This window comes from Aspergillus oryzae, chromosome 1 (assembly GCF_000184455.2).
Source record: "Aspergillus oryzae RIB40 DNA, chromosome 1".
Classification (NCBI taxonomy): domain Eukaryota; kingdom Fungi; phylum Ascomycota; class Eurotiomycetes; order Eurotiales; family Aspergillaceae; genus Aspergillus; species Aspergillus oryzae.
The window spans coordinates 4111464-4125549 of record NC_036435.1 but is presented as its reverse complement, the minus strand read 5'-3'; the positions used below and the strand labels follow the sequence as shown (position 1 = coordinate 4125549).

The following is a 14086-nucleotide window of genomic DNA, read 5'->3' as shown; positions in this document are numbered from 1 at the left end:
GTGTCAGGAGCGGTTGCGGAGGGAAGTACTGCAGAGTTGAAGGCGCAACAATAGCATGTCTGCTATAAGTGTAGAAATCTCACGCTCACCAATGTCTATCGGCACTGAACTTTGTGCGAAGGGGGTTTAATACTTATTAACGAGATGTGAGGACACCGGAACTTGATTACGATGATGATGAGATCAAATTTTATGTATTGTGAATACCGCTGGATACATTCTGTTACTGAAGTCGACCTTCTTTGTTTCGTTTATTCATCAGTTGGATGGACTAATTCTTGAAAATTTTTTATTCTTCGGCTCCAGGTAGGTAGGGAGTTCGTACATATCCAACAGGCCATACTTAATTCTATTAATACATATTTTCAAGGTGTTTCTTGCAAAAATGTAACAACCTCTGAAGTAATTACCGTCAGTCAAACTGTCATACATAACAACTGGTCCCTAAATCAGTACTCACTTTGTCTAAAAGCTTCAGGATTTTCCGAAATGAGCCAGTGCCCAGCTTCTACATCGGCTATCTGGGCTTTGGGAAAGAATTTCTTAATCGCAGGGATTGTATCGTCACTGACGTATCTGCTCTTTGTGCCCCTAACAAACAGCGTCGGACCGTCATACGTGGCGGAGCTAGACTCAGCATAAGGAAAATTAGCCATTTCACTCAAGGCGTCTCCCAAGATCGAAACAGGGACACGGAACTTCATAGCTCCATGGTCCCCACGAACTAGGTTGGTCAAGAGGAATTGGCGGATAGGAAGGGACTGGAATTTGTGGAATACTGCGGTTAACACAACCCCAGCATTATGAACAGGACTACTTACTTCTTCATAATCTTTAAGAATCTTATCTGCATCAGACTGCTTCGCTACATTCTGGGCTTCGATCTGTTGCATGCCTCGGACGTATTTGCCAAAGTCACTCTTCAGCGGAGCATTGACCGGGGCGTTGTCGACGGGGATAAGCGCCGAGATCAAATTGGGAGAGTCGAGTGCGACCGTCATCGCGGTTTTTGCGCCCCTTGTATAGTTAGAATAGTCACTCGAATCATGATCGGAATGCTGAAAAAGACGGGCGATTTTCATACATGGAATGACCTATCAAGACACACTTGTTCAGCTTCTGCTGATGGATGAAGTTGACGACATCTTCTGCCATCGCGCTGTACGTGTGCTCCTTGGAGTGGAAAGACTGGCCATGATTCCGGAGATCCTAATAATGCCATTGACATAAGCACATGAACCCTCTCGCTTCGGTATATCACCGGATGAAAACATACCAGGATAAAGACCTCACGCTTCAAATCACGTGCCAACGCTCTAATTATCCCTGTTAGTCTACATTGAAGTCGCCCATAGACGGCAATAGCAGTGTTTTAGATAATCTGATCTAACATACTTGCTGATACTCCTGTTGTTCTGCTTAGAGCCGAAGAGCCCGTGCAGGAAAACAATTGGACTCTGACTTGTTTCGTCTTTTTCAGGGCCGAAAACCTGATAAGACAAGTCATTCCGGAGCACCCGGGATGTTGAAAATGCGCGGATACTAGATGTACCCCGGAGGGTCACACGGAATGGCAACATTATTATATAAAGTCAATTGTATTTAATCTTGGATGAAGCTTGCGATTTGAAGTCATCGCGCATTTCCTGTAAGAGCGCGATAGTACGGTGACTAAGCAGGTTTAGGCCGATTCCGACCGCCGATCATTTCGGGGAAGTTTATCATCGCCGAACACACTATATTATCGATGTCTTGACTCTATAATGCGACTTACTCTGTGAATTATAGCACCTTTTATTGTATGGGGCTTTCCACAGATTGGTAGCTTGATACAAGCTGTAACGGTGGCATTGGCAAAATACCAATATAGTGTCAATAACCTAAAACATATTTCCTTGAGAGTTTGCTTTCTGAGAATAGAAAGGTAAAACTTGAAGATATCTAACGAGAAACAAGATAAAACCTTTTCGGGCATGTGTAAGTGAGGGTAAGCAATGGCTAGACATTCTTGGACTCTATTTTTGGATAATAAACTTTTTATATGTTTATCATGTCACATCGTCACTGTGCAAGAACATACAGAGTGAAAATCATTGGCTCCGGCAAAACATAGCCTTTCCAAAGCCCCAACTCCCTCCCACCTTAAGATCGTTTGGTGGGACCAAGCTATAACGGCGGGAAGCTATACAGGTCTGACCAGGGCATTCTGAATCGTCGATTCAGAATTATTTGGCCTTTTAGTCTTGTGGAATATCATAGGATGACGATAGCCGGTTACATGAGGGCTGCTAGTAGCACCCAAAGGATTATTCTTTAGAGCTATTGTGAAGCCACATACGGAGATAGCACTGAAATGGTTGGTATAGAGCCCTCAAAGGACTTGTAGAATACTCAATTTGGTGGGATCATTCAGAGAACTCAATTCACTCTAGCTACTTACATGACTGCTATGTTAAAAGATATAAGAAAATCAAATCCATCTAGCTCCACCATACCTAACCATCTACCAATCATACAGTACGGAGGTGCTGCAAAAGTACTACTAGTAATCGATGGAGTTATTGAACTACCAGTGTACGGTACGGTAGTAAGCTTGGCAATCTGCCCGGGAAGGGCTCGAAGGTGAACAGCTCTGAAAGAGAAAAGGACAAAACTAACGCTTATAATTATGTGATAGCCTTTCAAAATAATTTATTGGAAGTAGGAAAACAATGCTTAGGTAGGCCGTGTCCCGTGATATTTTTAGTCACTTTACATATTTGTTACCGTAGAAAGATGCTGATTCGCGCAACTAGTTCCCGCTTAACCGAGAACTCAGTTCAGCAACCTATGACTATACCTAATTTAAACATCACCTGACCTTTCTGCTTCTTCCTATACTAACTCCAACAGGCAGATACAGGGGATCTACCTAATACAGAAGCTAGTCAGGTGGATAAGGAAGGCCCTAAACTACCTTATTGGATAAATACTCAAGGCGATGTTGTATAGGAACTTGAATAGCTTCAAATTTTGCGCTGAAGTGGGAATTATTGCGTTGAGGTGAGGCAGACCATCAGGACTGCTGAATAAGAGACGGCTACCTACTAACTAGTACATACTGTGGTTGAGTGCCTTAAGCATCCAAAAGAGGTGGGACTACCTCGAGGAGATGATCAACGATAGCGTCAGGACCGTATTTAACTTGCAATCCTTCGGGGATGGCGTGGGTCTTAATGTCAGGTCTGATCTCCCTCGCGATGGAGTGAATTCGTTGCGCCTCCTCAGCGGTCCACATAGAAGCACTGAACTATAGGCCCATTAGTCTTCTAACTCATCTCCCAGCTTGAGAGTCCGGCAGGGACTCAAAACGACAGGGATTCCTACCAGAACATCAGGCATAAATTCCTTCACTTTGGGTTCGACTTCATCAATTGCTATAAAATTGTTAATAGTGTGTCACATATTTTTTTTTTTTTCTTTTTTTCGTAGAGCTACTCACTCTCGCAGTTAGCCTCGTAGATGATGGTATAACGGTCCTTGAGAGCCTCGACCATCCGGCCGATAAGCCGCTTGGCTCTCTCTGGAGCAGTGTTGACAGTGACAAGACGGAAAGGTCCTTTAGGGGCAGACATTATGATAGACTTCGTGGAAATAATATTATTGATTTACTCAAATAACTCAATCACTTTATCTGGTGGACTATCAGCTTTTAAATGAAGAAGTTCCTTGAGCAGCCGGCCGACATCCGGCGCTGAGAACTTCCCCACAATCGAATCGTGGGGAAGTCGTGGGTGTTCGCCCTCCGGACTTTATCCGAACAAAGAATCTCTGCCGAATCAGGTACTTCGCTGTTTAGAGAAGCCTGGATACTCCGTACATCGGTGGCCTTTTCATCGACTTTGATAGAGCTGGGGACGGTTGGCCCGTTGGTTTGTTCTTGCCCTCCCCACTTAACCCCGCCAAACGTCACAATCGGTCGCAAACGCGCATCGATATCGGGGTAGAAATAGTCCGTGATCGCGAACATCTCCCCCAAGGCAAACTTTGGAAAGTTCCAATTCCTACCTAAACGTGTTAATCGCATCTCTGCCTCGATTACACTTATCACACACCAGCAATAACTAGAACCATGTCTAAAATCGCATCGACCTTCTCGCGTAAGTGATGAAAACCCAACCATACAACAGCTATACTGATCTCTTTCTAACACGCGATAGGCCTTGTGCGCTTTGTCCCTAAGTCGAACCCGTCTAAGGTTCTGATCGGCGAGCCGGTAGATGCGCAACTTGATGTCGGATTGGCTCTTTACCAGGGCAAGGAAGTCTCAGTGCGACCATTCACTGGAGCATCCGTCCTTAACCCAGGCCAGAAGACAGAGTCCACTGAGATCATCAGCCGGATTCTCTCCCCTCTGTCGCAAAATGAGGTCGGATCGATCAGATGTATTGGGCTGAACGTAAGTTCTCGCTTTGCGACACTGTCAAACACCCCTTCTTCAGAGTCGCAATTGACAAATTGCTCCGGTAGTATACCTCTCACGCCGCCGAGATGAAACTCTCTATCCCAGATGTTCCAACTTTGTTCATTAAGCCACCGACAGCCCTCTCGGACCCATGGCCTGCGCCAACCATTCTTCCTAAGATCACACAGGTTGATAACACGGGCGACTATGAGTCCGAAATGGTTATTGTTATTGGTCGCGATGCGAAGGATGTTAGCGAGGCTGATGCACTGGACTATGTCCTTGGCTACACGGCAGCAAACGATGTTTCAAGCCGCACGTCACAGATGAACCAGAGTCAATGGTGTTTCTCCAAGGGATTCGACACCTCGTGCCCGATCGGTCAGTGAACCTCATATAAAAACTTTTCTATCTTGTGATGAACTGACTGACGCGGGTAATCTCATTAGGTCCGACCCTCGTTTCTGCGGCACTGTTCCCGGATGCCAGCAAATTCCAGATCCGCGGCCTGAAGAACGGAAAAGTGCTGCAGGATTGTCCTCTAACGTATGAAAGCCCCGGTAGCCAGCGATAGGTTTACTTGAAGGCTAACAAATCTTGAATAGGGACTTGATATTCAGCGTGCCCAAGCTCGTCAGCTTTTTGTCTCAGGGAACAACTCTGCCAGCAGGAACTATTATCTTGACTGGAACTCCGCCTGGCGTGGGAGCTGCAAAGAACCCTAAGGAGTTCTTGAAGAATGGAGATGAGTTCGCCGTTGAATTGCTTCCTCACGTCGGAACCCTGGTGACAAAGATTGAAAACCATAAATGAAGCTGTAGTTGAGACTCAGTAGGGCGCACCGCGACTATTTAGAAAAATAGAAATGCATAAAACTGCTCTGTACATATTCTCGTCTTCACAGCATAGCTTTGAAACTTGTGGGAGTTCAACGGCTCGGTCCACGTATGCTCTTCCATAAGTTGTAGTACGAAGAAATATTGTAAGATAGAATGAAATAAGTATACAGTACTAGAATATTCACAGCCTTATATAATTATAGTCGACAAATTTTGGTACATAGAGAATAAAACAATTTATAGTAATCTTACTCTTTTGAGATAATTTAATATTTCTTAATAAGTTTCTCGGTTTTTTATATATTGAATTTTTTTTCTAATTCATTTATCATATCAAAGAAGATTAATTCATCCTGATACTTAATATAGCTATAATAGAAACTCTTATCTAGAAAATCCTTTGTAACTGAGGATTTATTATAATCTTTCGTAATGGAGCAGTTAGATAGGCTGCTATTAAGGGCTTCCCGAATATTATATTACAGGGCAAACTTAGTGGTAATCACCAGCTAGTAGACTTAGCCTTTCGGTCGAGCTACAAGAGACGGATATGCCTTTTATAGAATAAGCCTTGATATATAGTTGAATGAGACTCTATGATAATATACTTCAGGGAGTGACTCTGAGACGCCGCTGGACGAGACCTGGCTTTGAGCTCTTGTAAAGGTCAGTATGTGTAAACCCGGAGAAAAAAGCAGTTACCTACAAACACTTCCTAAGTGAGGACTGCAAGATAATTAAGCTTGATAACCTTACGTGGCTCTTAAGGGAGAAAGTGATTCCACTATGAGATGTTGTTGCGCAAGGGACTGAACCCAATGTCTATTTGTAAACCATCAAAAGATGACGCAGGAAAAGAGCCATACAGATATGACAAAATGGTACACATAAGTATGATGTGATAGAGACATATGACGTTGTCAGCCTAGAAAGTGTGTCATGGGCAAAGATGTAGCTCGCAACAATACAAGAACATTCACTTGCACCTTTTGTCAGAAAAGAGATCAACAAGTGAATATAAACCTGAGTAGAATGAATAAGCGATGTTGCGAGCAACACAACCATTATTCCTTTCTCCTCATATCTCGTGGAACATTGATCGCGAACCTTTTTCCTTTCACTACATTGCATAGCTGCCTGACTCCTTTGTGAATTTCCTTCAACTAATCTGCACTTGTGATACTCCACGATGTCTGCCTTCCCATTCCCGATCAAGCCGGTCTTCTGCGAGGGCCATACACCATGCGAGTGCGATGAGACCTATTTCCAAGCTCTGAGGGACTGGGTGCGACTGGCTGCTGCCTTTGGCTGGCCGGAGACTGTGAGAAAAGTTGCGCTGTCCTACCTGTCAAGGGTCAAATCGTTGGAAGATACCGTTATCATGATCGACTCCGTTCGAATCTGCCCCCATGGTCAGATGGCTATGCTGGGCGCCGAGTTGCCTCTTGAATACCGGGAGAGGTACGCCACAATCAATGTTGCGTGGCTGAACAACGTCCCGCTTGTTTACACCTTATTCCGTTGGTTCAACGGGGACACCATCCACCGTATTTGCCTTGAATCTGCTGCGGAATGGGTCGCGTATGAAGAACACATGCTCGATAATGAGGCTTCGTCGGGGCTGTTCAAGAGAAAAGACTTCAAGTGCCTCCAAGATCCTACATCCGTGGCGCAGATAATGCAAGATGGCAATCGCACCGTTGAATCGGTTGTGTCTGACGTACGCGTGGTCACTATCTTCTAGTACATCTCACTGCGACGATCAATAAGGTAGGTTGCTAGTGACCCATCTAGACATCGGTAGCTAATCGACAGAAGACATGATCGACGCGAACCGCACGAATAAGAGTTTGAAAACCCATGTCGACTTGAAAGGAACGAAAGATAAGCACAAGTCCTGTATGAGGACGACGACAGATCGACACCAAGTGGTCCACACGTCTTTGGCGGATAAAGGTTCACCACCCTTATTCAATTACTGTAAGCTTCATCTGCTAACCATGACCAGAATCACGGCCATCATTGGAATCTGGATGAAAGGGAAGCTGGCTAGCTGACGCTGACGATTTACATTTTTTACCTGCAGGTTGCAGTTTTGTGCCTTGGCGAAGGGTTGGGAATATGGCTGGTAATCCAGCAAACTATTACTGAGAAAGTCTATGGTGTCCTAGCAGTCTGTAAAGCTTAGGAAGACGTCCATGTAAATTAACATGAATTTGCCTCGCAAGACTGTGCAATGTATGCTTTACAGATCATACTTTAGCCTCAATGACAAGCATAGGATAAGCATTTACGAAGCATGAGGACATCGAACAAGAAAACTCCCCACATGTAAGTCCCCACACACCAGATTAATAAGACATGCTAACTACTTCTGATAGGTCCCCACTTTCAATCTTGCAGGCATGCAGAAGTGTGGGATATGACTTTACCCTAGGCGGAGTAAAACATCTCCGCCTCAAGTGCTCGAATCAGAGTAAGGCACATCTACTTGGTACACTCATTGCCTTATGCGACAGCATTTGCGATCAGTATATGTACTCTACTGATATTTTCTGCTATATTGTAGCCAAATTAGTTATAGTATCGAGATTATAGAGATTACTTGATGCCATTATGAAGATAAAATTCATGATAAATAATATGAAGTTACTATGCCGAGTTGCTGTTCCGATGAAGCTCCTTAATATTATTGTAGCTTCGGGCAGCCGACCGGCCACGGGACAGTTAGGAGACTAAAACGCGTGGTGTGATTTCGCTTTCCCGATTGTATGATATCGGCTCGATGACTCGGGCAGCGAAAATTCTTAGATAGCTATCGATTTGCTAAGAGTATATAAAGAAATCAATCCAAGCTGGGGCTTTTCTTTTATCCCTTTTTGTATCTTCACTTTGAATTTTTTTTGTTTATCTTGTTCCTGACTCCAAACTGTTCATATTCTTAATGTTGCCAATGTTATTCTATTCTACTTCTATCTAACCCATATATACAGTCTTGTTCGATCCCAAAGACTCCTATTCTATATTCTAATACACCATCCTGTCCGCTTGACCGAGTCATCTATTGAGCAAAACGCTAACCTTAGATTCATGCATTGATATCTGGACGCCATCTCCGACCCATGAAGTGGAGGCAGAGAGTCGGAATAACACTGACACCCACGAGGAGAGCGCACCCAACACCCGCACTTGCGGCCACACCGACCGATTCAAACATAGGCGGAAACCTGAGCTTCGTTAGCTATTGCACTCCTAAATCGCGACGTGACCCTTTTTCGACTTACCAAAACGGCCCTAAGAAACCCCAGATCTGTCGAACGAACGTGATACACACTCCGACACTGGCAGCTTCGGTGGGATAGCAGTCCACGGCGTACGTGATAAGGACGGTGGTTACAATCTGGTTGCCGGCAGCTCCAATAGCGATACCGATGATAGGTGCTACGTTCCAGTGGCCTGATGCAGATTCCTGAGTGCACACCAGGAAGACGATCAGACCTACAATGGAACAGATGAAGCCAATGTAGCTGAGCCACAGACGGTGCTCTGGCTCGGGTTTCCGCTGGATCTTCTTTGCTCGTGTGTTCATCCAGAGGTCCGATAGTCTACCTCCTAATTGCTCGCCAATGACGGAGCCGATAATGGGACCCAGGAACTGCATACCGAGTTGCTCGGTGTTCAGCTCGAACTTTTCCTGGAGTAGTTCTGGTACTTCAACGGTCGCCAACACGTTGCTCAATAAGAAAACCATTGCGTACGCCGCGGCTGGGATCATAACAGAGGGATACATAACCATGGTAAGAGGCTTAACGAACTCCCACCACGAGAAGGGAGTCGGGTCGATTCGACGGAGTGAAAGATACTCTCTCTTCCACGCAGCTTGGTTGGGGTTGACATTGCTGCCAACATACCGAGTTTCTGGGCCCAAGAAGAGATACAAGACGAACTGGACACCGTTGACCTGATCGATGAAATTTTGTTAGCGAATGGCTGTCAGCACGAGCGTGTATCAGGGTGGTAGACGAACTATTGCTAGGACCCAGTAGATCCACACGTAGCCTGCCCGATATGCGACAAAACCAAAGATAAATGGACCGAGGGGAATTCCCAAGGTGACCAACAGTGTCCATACACCCATGTACTTGGCACGGTCTCTCTTAAAATAGGTCTCCATCACAACAGCACTTCCAATAGCTTAATATGATTGTCAGCTCAAATGCTTCCGAGATCAGATCAGAAATCTGTCTTACCAGACGCTGGAGAGATGAAAAATGCTTGCAAAGCTCTACAGGCGGCAGTTGATGCATAGTCTGTGCTTTTCGCACACCCCACATTACATACTAGACTGCACATCAGGGAGATAAGGAAGATGGGACGACGTCCATAGCGATTAGACATGGGCTTCCAGAACAGCGGGGCCCCCCCCAAGATGGCGATCTGGAGCGATGTCAGATAACTCGCTTTCTGGACGGTAACGTTGTACTCCTCCGCAATCCTGTTCACTATCTGTTAGTGAAAACTGGAACCCTAAATGGCTGATTCAAGATGCCCTCTTACGTTGCATAAGCTGGAATGATACCAGCAGCAGCAAAGGTACCCATACATGCGTGAATAGCTACCAAAACTAGATTGGCCAGTTTCTGCATAGATTCAAAGCTAGTCAGTCACCGGTCCAGAAGAGTTCATGCAACATCTCGTTGCTCAAAAGCATTATTTGAGGCAAAAGTGAGTACTAACCTTCCAGGACGGCCAGTTGTACGGATCCGCTGGATCCATGCTAGGGATGGGATCGAGTTCTAGTGTGCCGTGACGCTCCAACAGGTAGTCTCTGTGTGCTTTTGAAATGCGAGATTCCACGATATCGGAATAACTTGTAGGGATGGCTCCCGCCGTGCTCTCTACAAAGTCCACATCCACTTTCCCCGGCTGAGTGGCATCTTGGACGTCGTCATTTTGATGAGGCCTCTGCATCTCCATTGACGCAGTCATGTTGGATGAGCTCCTGAATAGGGGCACAGCCGGGGTTAAACTTGAATCTTTGTTAATCTGAGTAGAGGGCTCAACCTTTCTGCAACTAAGGGCCTCCAGGGTTAGAATGGATGAAAATGGGTGTAACGAGGAAGAGGGGTTCCAAAATAGTCCACGAGGATGCGGATAACCCGTTATTCACATATGTCTACAGGCAGCAGACTCTAACCGAAGAGTTAGGGATTGGACAGTCCCACGCAAACTCACGCGGCCGGGGTATCAGGCCTATCATTTCTGCATTGGGGTGGGCACTCTCGCCTGGGGTAAGGGCAGAGATTGACCAATCCATCCTCTGTGTGGAGTTATGCGGAGTATGATTTCATAATACTATCGACTCATAGGAGCGACAATGGTCAGTCTATTTTGTCATGCTCGGATAATCCAGTGTTAGTCCATTGGATGAACCAAATTCGCAGCTCACCGGGGGGCGTTATTGAGATAGCCGATTGAGGATCCCGAAAACCCCAGGGGATACGCGGTCCCATACAAATCAAAACTCTCCGGCTCGTTACGGGTACTGTGTACGCCGTACGGGCCACGGCAGACTCGGAGATGGATAAGTATTTTGGAGTTAGCCATGCAATGGGAGTCTGAAGATTGGTCAATTGGACTCCAGTCTGGAATGCTCTTCAACGACTAAGCCAGATTGAGCAGGCTATCCTCACGTGCCAAGCAAACCGTCCCATTGCCACCGCCCCACAATTCACTCTCGAAAAGGCTCCTTTACATACTCCCCACGACCCACTCGTCAATGACAAGTCCAGTCCCCGAACTCGCTACCCTTATGCATAAACTCAGAGGGTGATCGTAATGATACTGATTCATTCGACTTAACCTGCGGTCGTTGCTTCTATTGATCCTCCAAAGCACTACGACGTTAACCATGAAAGCATTGGTGTGTCGAGTCTGCCAGAAAGCCTTCTCGAAGGCTGAGCATCTGAGGGTATTTGATCCGTATCTCATTCCCTTTCGGTGGAGACATTGCTAATGTCGGCACTTAGAGACATGAACGTTGCCGTAAGATATAGCCATTATGCCGTGATTTGTGCCGTGCTATTTGGGCGGGATTCCCGATCGCCATCTGCCCTAGCCCCTAAAGCTATACGATTGGGAAGCTGACCAGGGTATCAATACTCAAGATACGGGAGCCAAGCCATTCGTTTGCAAAGAATGTCGTCGACCTTTCGCCCGCCAAGACGCTCTTGCGCGCCATGAGAAATTACACGTTCGTGCTGCAGCCAACACTAAGCCCTCTCGAGGGCAGCATGTACACGAGATCCCCCAGCCAACTTCTCTCGAGGCTCTCCCGCCATGGGACACCACGAAAGCCCCCGTAGATGCCGCTTCAACAGTGCCTGCACCAAGTCAGACATGGGATACTTCACAGCCCGAACAAAACTCTGGCTTGCAACATGCAGCTTCCGATCTTGATTTTACGCTGATATGGCCCGATTCAGAGAGCCTGTTCCAAAGTATCATGTCATCAGACACAACAGATCAATGGCAGATGCCTTTGGGAGCACTGCCATTCCCACCCGTAGTCCAAGATGTGAACTCAATGAGCTTTGGGTCCCCGAATTCGTTCGACGATCGTAGCTCGTCAATAGGCACAATCCCTTCGGGTGGTAGTCACCAGGCTGTACGAGATGTCACAGAAATGGTGGCAAGCTCTGTAAGATCTTCCGAGCGCTACTATGCCTCCGAAGCAATGCTAACATTTTATCTCCACCAGTCCTCCAGTGTGACAGCGGCAATCAAAGCAACGTCAATCACATCTGTGTTTCTGGATGAATGCTTGCACATGTTTTTTGTACGGTTCATTCCAACATTCCCCATCTTACATCGGGCTACGTTCGTTTTTCGGGAGTGCACCCATCCACTTCTTCTAAATGCGATGGCTTTGGGTTCCTTGTACCTGGGCCCAAAAGATGCAGTTGCAAAAGTAAGCTGTCCTGGTCGTAGAAAGAACCACAAGATCGTTAACGATATTGTAGGGGGAAGCGTTATGGCGGCTGGCACATACTGCTGTTGCTACCTCGGTATGTCTCCTTTTTCCCTTGGAAATCTTGGCCATACTTACGCCTACGTAGTGGCAATCGTTAATCACGCATCGTGGCCCCTATGATGCATGTAAAGGCGTCCAGCTTCTTATCACTGCCCTCCTCGGTCAGATATATGGTGCCCTATCCAAGGTTCGCTGTCACCACACCACAGGCTTGTTTTTGTACTTGAACTTACCTTTACTACTACAGAATAGACTCATTCGCACCACGAGTCAAGTCTTCCGTCCACTCGGATTCCTCTGGGCCCGGCATTGCGGCATGTTAGATAGCGAACCCTTTTCCGTGGAGAGCTTGCCATTCCCCAACGCATCAATGGAGGAGAAAGAGCGTCAATGGCGAACATGGGCTGCACGAGAGATCCAACAGCGTGCATTGCTTGCGTATCATGTTCTTGACGGTCTTGTTGCACAGATGTCAGGTGACGGTACATCGACGCGCCATGTTGCCAATCCCCTTATTCTCCCTAGCAGTGAAGCTGCATTTGATGCCAGCAACGTGGATGAATGGCTGGCACATATGCGCTCTCAACGGTTCGACCAACCATCCTTTCGATTGGTCTTCCGTTCTCTTTTCCCTCCAGTTAGTAGCTTTCGGCCTCTGGATTATCAGCTTTCTGCCTTCTCCCTTCGGGTCATTCTTGAAGGCCTACAGTCTCTGGTATCAGACTCGGACGAGAGTGACCTTGTAGCTGTGGGTGTCCCAGGGCGTTCGGATGTGAGAAGAGCTCTGGCTCAAGTGCACGAGACCGTCTCCATGAGCATTCACCTTTCCGCCGAAGAACGGCTCGAAGTTCTTCTCCGTTGGCATACTATATGCCTCGATACTATGATTAACTCGACCGTTCTTTGTAGGTATGTCTGTTCCTGCTACGACATTGCGCAACATGTATCCGGAGGCTCTCGAACAGTTAAGCCCGGGTTTGATATGACGAAGTGGGTCTACACGCCTGATGCACGTCGTGCTTTGCTGCATGCTATTGCGATTCAGGATATCATCGAACAACTTCCACGAGGACGAGCTCATGTAATTCATATGCCAAGCTCCCTCTTCGCGGCAGTGACAATCTATGTCGTGTTCTCGCTCGCCGGAGTGGCAACAATCCACCTCCCACGGACTATTGCTTGGCAGGACGCGCTTCTTTCGCATGCCGATTTAAACATAGGTTGTGACAGTAGTCGGGCATCTACTGGCTCCGAAACAAGGCGCTTTGTTGAAGAAGGCCACACAGACTCACCACCTGGACTAGGAGCCGTGAGGAACCTGCTTTATGAGATGAATTCAATGCAGAAGCTGTTCCGCTGTCTCATATCTCAGTGGGGCATTGCCCACGATATGGAAGAGATCGTTAACCAGTGGATTACCCTGTGTCATTAGGTCCCTTGCATCATTTAAATTACCTCATCACGGTCCGGCGTTGGTGGCATTCTCCGAGCGGTTGCATGGCATGATACTTGATATAAGGAAATATGGGTATATAGACGTTCCTACTGTTTGCATATAGTAGAGAGCCTGTGGACGAATATATGTACTGCTACTATGGGAAGACGCATTTATTAATTCTTTTTTTCTAGTTCACTGAGTGTCTGATTTTTTTTTTTGTATTTTAAGCCCTTCTTGAAACCCTTTGTGTCACAAACCGTACGAAATACGCCATTCCATATCATATGGCTTGGAAATAATCAGTAAGAACCAACCGATCAGCCTTCTCATCC

At 46.5% G+C, this 14086-nt stretch overlaps 6 protein-coding genes across 6 annotated transcripts; 4 read left to right on the top strand and 2 right to left on the bottom strand.

The window, feature by feature from the left end:
- Nucleotides 1–365: 365 nt before the first annotated feature.
- Nucleotides 366–2006, bottom strand: AO090005000858 (putative alpha/beta hydrolase; the record flags this gene model as incomplete). The annotated part of the gene is made up of 7 exons (XM_023233911.1): nt 366–397; nt 461–761; nt 822–1017; nt 1085–1209; nt 1277–1316; nt 1396–1490; nt 1947–2006. The coding sequence occupies 7 exons, from the start codon at nt 2004–2006 to the stop codon at nt 366–368; spliced, it is 849 nt and encodes a 282-aa protein (XP_023089126.1).
- Nucleotides 2007–4111: 2105 nt separating this feature from the next.
- Nucleotides 4112–5257, top strand: AO090005000860 (fumarylacetoacetate hydrolase family protein; the record flags this gene model as incomplete). Its single annotated transcript, XM_001817819.3, has 5 exons — nt 4112–4139; nt 4200–4438; nt 4510–4825; nt 4894–4990; nt 5050–5257. 5 exons carry the CDS (start codon nt 4112–4114, stop codon nt 5255–5257), a joined length of 888 nt encoding a protein of 295 aa, XP_001817871.1.
- Nucleotides 5258–6472: 1215 nt separating this feature from the next.
- On the top strand, nt 6473–7027 carry AO090005000861 (uncharacterized protein; the record flags this gene model as incomplete). Its single annotated transcript, XM_001817820.1, has 1 exon — nt 6473–7027. The coding sequence occupies one exon, from the start codon at nt 6473–6475 to the stop codon at nt 7025–7027; it is 555 nt and encodes a 184-aa protein (XP_001817872.1).
- Nucleotides 7028–8371: 1344 nt separating this feature from the next.
- On the bottom strand, nt 8372–10272 carry AO090005000863 (putative MFS transporter; the record flags this gene model as incomplete). The annotated part of the gene is made up of 6 exons (XM_023233910.1): nt 8372–8510; nt 8568–9244; nt 9311–9477; nt 9534–9778; nt 9841–9923; nt 10021–10272. 6 exons carry the CDS (start codon nt 10270–10272, stop codon nt 8372–8374), a joined length of 1563 nt encoding a protein of 520 aa, XP_023089127.1.
- A 1933-nt stretch (nt 10273–12205) lies between these two features.
- Nucleotides 12206–13062, top strand: AO090005000864 (uncharacterized protein; the record flags this gene model as incomplete). The annotated part of the gene is made up of 5 exons (XM_023233909.1): nt 12206–12253; nt 12306–12350; nt 12402–12503; nt 12564–12904; nt 12984–13062. The coding sequence occupies 5 exons, from the start codon at nt 12206–12208 to the stop codon at nt 13060–13062; spliced, it is 615 nt and encodes a 204-aa protein (XP_023089128.1).
- Nucleotides 13063–13127: 65 nt separating this feature from the next.
- Nucleotides 13128–13748, top strand: AO090005000865 (C2H2 type zinc finger domain protein; the record flags this gene model as incomplete). Its single annotated transcript, XM_023233908.1, has 1 exon — nt 13128–13748. The coding sequence occupies one exon, from the start codon at nt 13128–13130 to the stop codon at nt 13746–13748; it is 621 nt and encodes a 206-aa protein (XP_023089129.1).
- Nucleotides 13749–14086: the final 338 nt, after the last annotated feature.